The 8647-nt window shown below is 57.0% G+C and overlaps 1 protein-coding gene across 1 annotated transcript in view; it reads left to right on the top strand.

Moving 5' to 3' along the window:
* The window catches only part of SYNJ2 (synaptojanin 2), a 103053-nt gene that overhangs the window by 35869 nt on the left and 58537 nt on the right, over positions 1-8647 (top strand). The window contains exons 3-4 of the mRNA XM_077755122.1: positions 515-785; positions 4211-4436. Coding sequence (XP_077611248.1) covers positions 515-785; positions 4211-4436 — 497 coding nt within the window. The remainder of the gene's footprint in view (positions 1-514; positions 786-4210; positions 4437-8647) is intronic.

The following is an 8647-nucleotide window of genomic DNA, read 5'->3' on the forward strand; positions in this document are numbered from 1 at the left end:
CATTTCAGTCCTGGGGGGGGTGGGGGCGGTTGGGGAGTTTAAGCAGAGAGGGAGGTCTTCCATCAGGCAGCTTTGAGAGGCGACTCTAGTGACTGGGCTTGCAGACCTGCCCACACCTCGGGCCCTGAGCCGGGTGGTGCCTGAGGATTCGGGGAGGGAGCAGATTTTCGAGGCTTTGGGTGGTGGATGTGGGGAGAGGCTGTGGCGCTGGGAAGGCCCCTGGCCAGTAACCCTGAGGCTGGTGGGCAGCAGAATGGCCTGGGGGCCTGGTCAGGCTCAGGTGGCTGGGCCCCTGCCCGGCTGGCTGGAGGGGGCTGAGAATGTGCATTTCCAGCAGGCTTCCAGGTGCTGCCGGTCGGGGGCCAGGCTCTGAGCGCCAGGCGTCGGGCTTCGGGCTCAGGCAGCGGAGGTCGCTGATGCGGTCCCGTGGCTCCCGCAGAAACGTGGGCCGTGAGCTGTCCCGCGGCCGCCTGCCGACTGTGGTCCTGAGCCGTCTTGTGTGTTTCCCTTCCAGGTGGTGCCTCTCTGGGCTTCCTGGTTTTGGTGACAGGCTGCACGTCAGTGGGCAGAATCCCAGAGGCTGAAATCTACAAAATCACGGCCACCGACTTTTACCCTCTCCAGGGGGAGGCCAAGGAGGAGGACCGCCTCACCGCCTTGAGGAAAATCCTCAACTCGGGGGTCTTCTACTTCTCGTGGCCCAATGATGGGTCTAGCTTCGACCTCACCATCCGGGCGCAGAAGCAGGGCCAGGACAGCGACGAGTGGGGGAGCTCCTTCTTTTGGTGAGGGCCCTGGGTCGTCTCTGGACCCTCATCCCCTCCCCCCTGGGTCATGCGGATGGTGGGCTCTGAGTGTCACCTGTGTCTCTGTTCTCTGGTTTACATCACCCCCGGGACCCCGGGTATCTCTGCGAGTCCAGTCCCTCTCAGCGCAGTGAGAACACTAACTCCCTCACCCCCACCCCCGGGTCAGGGAAGGTGTTCAAAGCAGTCTGATGTAGATTTAGTAAAGAAACTGTCCCTAAGTAAAGAACGTGAGAGCCCACATCCATCCCGTGCTCCCTGAGTGCTGGGCCGTGCTCAGTGCTCCTCTGGTCCTCTCAGCAATGCTAGTTACCCTCCGGCACACACACATTTCCCACCGATGCTTGTATGGTGCTCATGTTCCAGACTGTGCTATGTTCTCCGCTGGTAGGCAAGAACTCAGAATCCTCATAGTGACTTATGAGGTAGGGTCTGTTGGCTATTCCCATGTTACAGATAAGGGGACTGAGGCTTGAACAAGGGAGGGAATTCCAACCCAGGCCTTCTGGCTCCAGATCCCATACTGTTAATCACCAGGCCAGACCAGTTCCGACAATGGGGAAACTGAGTCAGCCTGCCAAGGTGAGGTGCAGCCATGTGATAAGACGTGTCCTGAAGCCCAGACAGAGGTGCCTGGATGTCTGGATGTTTGGGGTCCTCTGAGGGCTCCTTCCTGGACATAGCTAGGTGTGCATGACTGTATAAGTATGTAAATTATCTGTGGCCTTTTCTGGGCCTTGGGGATCACGACCCTGGCAGGTCCGGGGAGGGGTGGCACAGTGATTTACATAGACGGGTGCCAGGCCTGGCTGGTCAACGATGCTGTACCCCTCAGACTGACCAGGAGACGTGTGGAAGTGAGTCAGAAGCCAGCGTGATGAAAACCTGCTGTAGAAATTGCTCCAATATGCCCCATACACTGGGCCGTCCTTAGAATTCCAGTACTGGCCTTTTGGAGCTCCGCCAGTTTTCCAGCCCTTTCCAGGGCCAGTGAGGCTCATTTACATCCTTTATTTATGCCTGCCTCTCTCCCTTCGCCCCAGCACAGACAGTCGTAGGGATCACTGGATAAACGTTTCTCCCTTGGTGCTTCGGACCCCTCACCCCAGCCCGACTTCTTTCTGGAGGAGGGGGGCTTGGCCATCTCCTTCTATGTGCCCCCCGCATTCTCCACTCCCAGATTCTCGTGGGCTTTCTGGTTTTGTTGAGTTGGGGGCGGGGGACAGGCAGTAATGTGCTCAAACGCTAAAACACCTGTGAGTCTCCTGCTGCTCTTGTTCAACTGCAGATTCCGATTCAACAGGTCTGGGCTGGGGCCCAAGATTCAGCATCGCTAGCAAGGCGATGATGGTGGCCCCGTGCTGTGGTCTGAGGACCACTCTCTGAGTAACAGGTCCAGGGGATGGTGTTTCTGTGAATCACTGATTCCATTCTGCAGGGACCCGCTGGTGCCCGTGCTCCTGAAGTCAGCCGAGTTCAGGGATCCAGGGCTGGGGATTACCAGCGGGTGTTGGTACTAAGGCCATGGAGTCACTCTCAATGAGGTCTTCCAGGCAAAGAGCGGGACCAGGTGTCAGAGGCTGTATCATTCTTGGCAACATCGTAGGATCACCGGGGGAACTGGGTGGCCCCAGGACCTTTGTGACGGCCCTTGTCAGGCCTCCTTCCTCCAGCTATGTGGCTGGAGACTTGAGGCTCACAGAAAGCAGCAAGAGCAGAGTCTCACAAAGTGGAGGCCAAGGGGGCTTAGGAAGGGGAGAGCCCCAGGTGGACACCAGACTCCATCCTGAGTTGGGAGGAGGCGGCGGCTCTGGAGAGCGCCGGGCTGCTGGGGCCACACCACACTCCAGGGCGTGGTGCTTGGGCGGCGCCCACGGAACTGACCACAGCTGAGTCACCCTTGACTGAGTGGTCACGGGCTTGACTGCCTAAACCCACCATTTGGCGTGCTGTGTTCCAGGTCTGGACCCACATCTGGAGTCAGATGGGGTCAACACTGAACGTGGCTGGTGAGCGAGGGAGCGCGTACGGCAGCGTGAAGTGGTTTTTCCGGGCCGGTAGTTGAGCCCACTGATAACTGCCTCCCAGGACAGTGAAAACCTGGCAGGAAACCCAAAGCACTTTTCCTTTACGGACCTGGGTCTCTTCCTCGGAAACGAGCCATCCTCCCAGCGAGCCAGTGTGACTACAAACAGGGATTCGGAGGACCGGTTGGCAAAAGGCTCCTCTGCCTGACTCCTGGTGACTGATGGCTGCCCTAGCTGTGGGGCTGGAAGACTGGAACATTCTCGAGGCTTTGCCTTGAGACCATATGCAGATTTAATTTGTTACTAAAGCTGGTTCATCATCTGGATTTTACAGAGGGATTCAGAGGAAAGTGTGTTTGGTGAAGACTCCTGCGTCCCTGGGAGGGTCTGAGAGGCCTCCGAAGGCGCTGCTCGGGTCCCCTGAGCACCCCGAATGGAGCTCAGCTTCAGGCGGTCCTGGCACCCCTCCGAGGCCCTGCTTCTCAGAGAGTCAGGTCGAGTGGGTGTTGGGGAGGCCGAGAGAGAGCAGAAGGCTGTGGCCCACAGAGGTGTGGCTGTGCGTGTGGGGCCTTCCCTGGGAGAGGAGATAGCCTGGGCCTGGCACAGCCAGAGAAGAGGGCAGGCTCCCAGCTCCTCGGTGCTGCTTCCTGGCTCCATGACCTTGGACAAGTCCTTCATGTCTCTGTGTCTCAGTTTCTCTAGCTGTAAGATGGGCTGAATGATAATAGCTTTCATATAGGGTCTTTGGAGGATGAAGTGAGCTAATCCATCCCAAAGCACCTTAGAATGGTGCTCACGCCCTTGATAACTGTTGGCTTTTCTCCGCATCCTTATCATCATGGACACCAGGGGTCCCCAGAGGCCCAGAACAATCCACCAGGTGTGGAGAGGCGGTACTGGGACTTTCCTTGTTTTATTTTTGTCTCCTCCTTGTTAATTTATTTTGGATTGCTTCCTAGTGCTCTCATTGGGATAGGCTAGACCTCATGGGTTATGTATGCAATTTAAATTAGCATGCGTATATTTAATGATTATTTTTATCATCTATTAGTCACAAAACCTATATTAATGTTTTTACTGGTGGGATCTCTGATTTGAAAACGCGGAGGCCAGGGGTCTAAAGGGAGGCTCCTCCGACAGTCCCCAGAAGGTGATGGTTGGCTCGCACTCCTGGCTCGGCTTCCAGTCCCCGATACTGACGCGCGCAGGGGCCCCGGGAAGCACCCCTTCCCCGCCGCTTGGTGGGGGTGGGGTCTGGGAAGCACGTGAACCTCCGGGCCACGCGCACTAAGCCCCGTCCTGCGGGTGGGCCCCTTGCCGCTTGCTTTGGGCGCAGTGTGTCCGGGGAGCGCACGCTGACCCGAGTCCGCCTTGCAGGAACCAGCTGCTGCACGTGCCCCTGCGGCAGCACCAGGTGAGGTGCTGTGACTGGCTGCTGAAGGTCATCTGCGGCGTGGTGTCCATCCGCACGGTGTACGCCTCGCACAAGCAGGCCAAGGCCTGCCTCGTCTCCCGCATCAGCTGCGAGCGCGCCGGCGCTCGCTTCCACACCCGCGGCGTGAACGACGACGGCCATGTGTCCAACTTCGTGGAGACAGAGCAGGTCAGTGCCCAGGCGGGTCGGTGGCACCAGTGGTACGGCGGGGACGCAGCCGTGCACGCGCCTTTCCTTTTGGGGCGAAGAGGGAGAGGGCCAGGCGAATTGGAGGTCGTTTCCCGGATCGTGGCTCCTTCCTCCGGAGGACAGACTGAGTCACTGGGGCTCTGCCTGCAAACGTGGCCTCCGGGTCGCCTGGGGTGTCCTTCTTGGTTCACTTCTGCCGGGGTAATACTGCTCACCCCAGTACTTGCAGCTAAAAGGAAGCAGGAGTTTTCGCCGTGGTCAGAAAGGGTGGCAGCTGTTTAAGAGGGCGGCGATGAATGATCTAATGGGATCTGGAGACAAAGAGTAGATCAATGCAGCGAGCATGAGGGAAGGAACCAGTTTTTCGTTCTAAATCAACCCCGGAGCGCGGCTCGGCACCTGGAGTTGTGAAATCTGCGTGGTAAGCGGCATTTGCTCTCAGCTTCCATGAATATAACCATCTGCTTAGTCTCTCATTGATTTTTTTTTCCCCCTAAATTCTGTTCTCATTCCCAGAGATGCTGTCTTGCACTGCTTTGTTTTTTTCCCCTCTGTGGGTTGCAAATCTGTAGGATAATACCACTTTGTAGACGAACAGGTAGAATAAATTATAAAGAAAGGCCAGCCCCGTGAAAGGCACAGGTGCGGTGTGGCCGTGGGTGTCAAGCTGCAAACAGCCTGTGTTTATTTAGTAGGTGATGCGGCTTTGCGTCCCCTCCGTCCTGCCGCTGGGAGAGGCGTTTCCTACCAGGACTTTGGCCCGTGTAATTCCGCACGGATCTGAGCACCTGCTTCCTGTGTGCGAGCAGCCGCGTGCTTGGGCTTAAGGGGAGGAAGTCCTCTTGCAGTCAGGTGCTCAGGAGGAGGACTTTGGAACAGGAGCTAACGATGGGCAGCGAGGGCAGTTTCTTGTCCATGACCTCTGTTCACTCTGCCTTTTCCTCTGGATGTAGATGAGGCTACATCCGGTTAAAAATGTCAGAGAAAATGTGGGCCCTAAATGAAGGCCATTTTCTTTTTTCTCGCTCACGTGAGCTCCGTTTGTTCACATGCACCACCTGCGTTGCCGTTACCTGCATTTCCGTCCCGATTGTTATCCTTGCAGATTGAGCCTTCGATTCATGCAGTGCATTCAACAAACCTTTACTGTTTATCGTCCACCATGGTCTGGGTGCTGTGCCGGGTACTGGGGGCCAGAGGTGCAAAGCATATATGTACAAATCAGAAGACCCATGCCCTTGAACCTGGTAACTGAACCAGATTTGAAGAGGTTTTCATCAGGGAGCCCTGGGGCGGGTCCTTGCGCTTGGCCCCTGCCTTGCTCTCCATCTGGCCCCTGGATAGATCGTTCCTTGTTTGCTTTTCCTGTTTGGTACTCCCTAGAGTTGTGAATTTCAGCCATTTTTTTTTTTAATTGGGGTCTCCTCTATTTCATCTCATTCATCAGCAAAGCATCACAGCCGTTCCTGAAAGATTGGGCATTTTAACACTGGAAATGTAAGTCAGTGGTAGGCGTTTCTTTTTTTTTTTTCCCAATGTTTTATTTATTTCTGAGAGAGAGAGAAAGAGAGAAAGCGTGAGCAGGGGAGGGTCAGAGAGAGAGGGAGACACAGAATCCGAAACAGGCTCCAAGCTCTGAGCTGTCAGCACAGAGCCCGATGCGGGGCTCGAACCCACGAACCGTGAGATCATGACCTGAGCCAAAGTTGGACGCTTAACCAACTGAGCCACCCAGGCGCCCCAGTGGTAGGCATTTCTTCAGGCTGCTGTGACCAAGTACCAGAAACGGGGCTTAAGAAAACTGGAATTGATGGTCTCACGGTTCTGGAGGCCAAAGGTCCAAACTCCAGGCTCTGGCAGGACCGTGCTCCCTCTGAAGGTTCTAGAGGAGGCTCCTTGCCCCTCTTCCCTCTAGAGGAGGGCCCCGCTGGTCGCAGCCCTCCCATCTCTGCCTCCCTCCCCCGGGATGTCCCTCTGCCCTGAAACGAGGGGACCCACCCTGTCTAGTGTTCCCCATCTTTACTCTAACTGCATCTGCAGTGACTGTCTTCAAATAAGGTCACATTCCGAGGTGCTGGCGTTAGGACTTCAACATGTCTTTTTTGGAGGGCACAGTTCAACCCATAACAAAAACATAATGTTAAAGGACTATGCTTTATTTTTTAAAAATATTTTTTAATGTTTTCTTTATTTTTGAGGGAGAGAGACAGAGTGCAAGTAGGGGAGGGGCAAAGTGAGAGACAGAATCTGAAGCAGGCTCCAGGCTTTGTGCTGTCAGCACAGAGCCCAGGGTGGGGCCTGAACCCACAAACCGTGAGATCATGACCTGAGCCGAAGTCGGACACTTAACTGACTGAGCCACCCAGGCGCCCCTTATGTGCTTCAAAAGCAGCGCATTTAGCTTTATGAAAAATCTCAATAGTGCCTTTGCTTTTCTCATTTTCCTATAGACTGGGGCTGGGCCTTTGCTCTGGCTGTTTCATCTCTGTGGCCTGATACCTGGCATTTGTCTCAAGTGCCCAATTTCTCGGGCTCAGAGACAGGAACCTTGTTGCCCCGTGGCCAAGCCAGCAAGGCCTCAGGGACACCAGTGGCCTGCTCTCTGGCTCCTGGAGCAACAGCCCAGGGCTATTTAAATGACCTCCACCTGCGTCCCTTCTCTGGCTGGGGCAGATTTCCTGGTTCACGTAGCCTCGTTCGTGTTTTCTCTTCCTCTTCCCCGCCCTGGATCAGATCGCGGTTTTCTTGATGAAACCTGCAACCCAGCCTTGTCCCAGAAGCACGGGACAGGCGGACAGGCAGCCGGACACCCCCTCTGCCGTCCAGCTGGGATGGCAGGCGGCTGGGAATGCAGCCCCCACCCGGGAGCAACATGTGGCTGCGTGGCCCCACGGTGACGTCGTTTTTACCAGACGTGCTGGCTCGCACCCGAGCAGTTCTTTGTGGGGCCCCCAGACGGTGTGCCCACCACGGTGGGGGAGGAGGGGGAGGAGTCCGTGCCCAGAGGTGACTGCAGGTGTGTCCTCACTGGCAACAGGGGAGCGAACCCCGAGCCCCTCAGCGGACTTTGGTTGTGAGGCTGCCCAGGCAGGGACGCAGCGGGAGCGGGACGGGCGCCTTCACCCTCCTGGGAGTGCCTCCCGCGGCTGGCACGCAGCTGCGGGGACCTGCCTACAGAGAGACGGGGAAGGCAACGGAGGAGTGAGGGCCGGGAGACAGACACACACAGCACCGCGTGGGGAAGCCACGGAGGGAGAGGAAGACGCAGCTGAAATTGAGGAGGGTGGTGAAGGCTTGCGCTTCCCCAGGAAGGCGTCCTGCGGGGGACACCCTGACGATACCCTGGGGACCCAGCACAGCCCCGAGGGCGGGTCATCAGCCGCTCCTGGAAGCCAGCTCCAGGCAGCATCTACTGTAGGTGCATCATCCTCTTTTCTGAAATGTTCTCAGAGGCAGGATGAGTGTGGCTGAAGGCAGGTGAGTGCTCCCGGGGAAGGCAGGCGGGTGCTCCCCAGGAAGCAAGAGCCGCTTGTTCTGTCCCGGCCATCGTGGAATGGTTTCATTTGCAGCACTCTGTAGCAATAAAGTACTCAGGGTTGATCTAAAAATTTTTTTTTAACATAAAAATCTCCTAAGTGAAATGTCTACTTAACCAGTGTTCCTGCGAGCACAGCGCTGCCTTCCTCCCTCCTCCCCCTGCTGGGGAAGGCCCCGCGGAGGGAGCGGTGAGGAGACGCACTGTGGTCTGTGACGAGGTGCACAGTAAGCGTCCAGGAAGCCTGAAGTCCCGCTGCAGTTGGCCATCCAGGGCCGCGGGGATCTGATGGGGGAGGGGGAAGAAGTCACTCCCGGGAGCCCTGCCGACTCCGCTCCCCTGCGCCTGCGGGACGCAGACTGTGCGGCCCGGGCCGGATGGTGTCACGGGCAGAGTGTACCTCCCTGCAGTCTTGGTGGCTTTGCTCCTGGTGACGGCAGATTGTGCACTGACTGCATCCTGAGGCCTTCGAATCAAAGTGATGCAGTAGGCAGAGGGGGGCGCTCTTCCGGGTAGCGTGGTGTCGCCTGCCTTGGGCCCTGACGTTTGGAGAAATGGCGGGCCTTGAAACGTGGGTTCGTCGCCAGAGAGCGGCAGGCAGCATCTTAGAGATGGGCGTGGAGCCGCAGCCGGAAGGAGCCCTGGCTGGGACTGC

The sequence above is a fragment of the Crocuta crocuta genome, unplaced genomic scaffold (genome assembly GCF_008692635.1).
Source record: "Crocuta crocuta isolate KB4526 unplaced genomic scaffold, BGI_CrCroc_1.0 scaffold11, whole genome shotgun sequence".
Classification (NCBI taxonomy): Eukaryota; Metazoa; Chordata; class Mammalia; order Carnivora; family Hyaenidae; genus Crocuta; species Crocuta crocuta.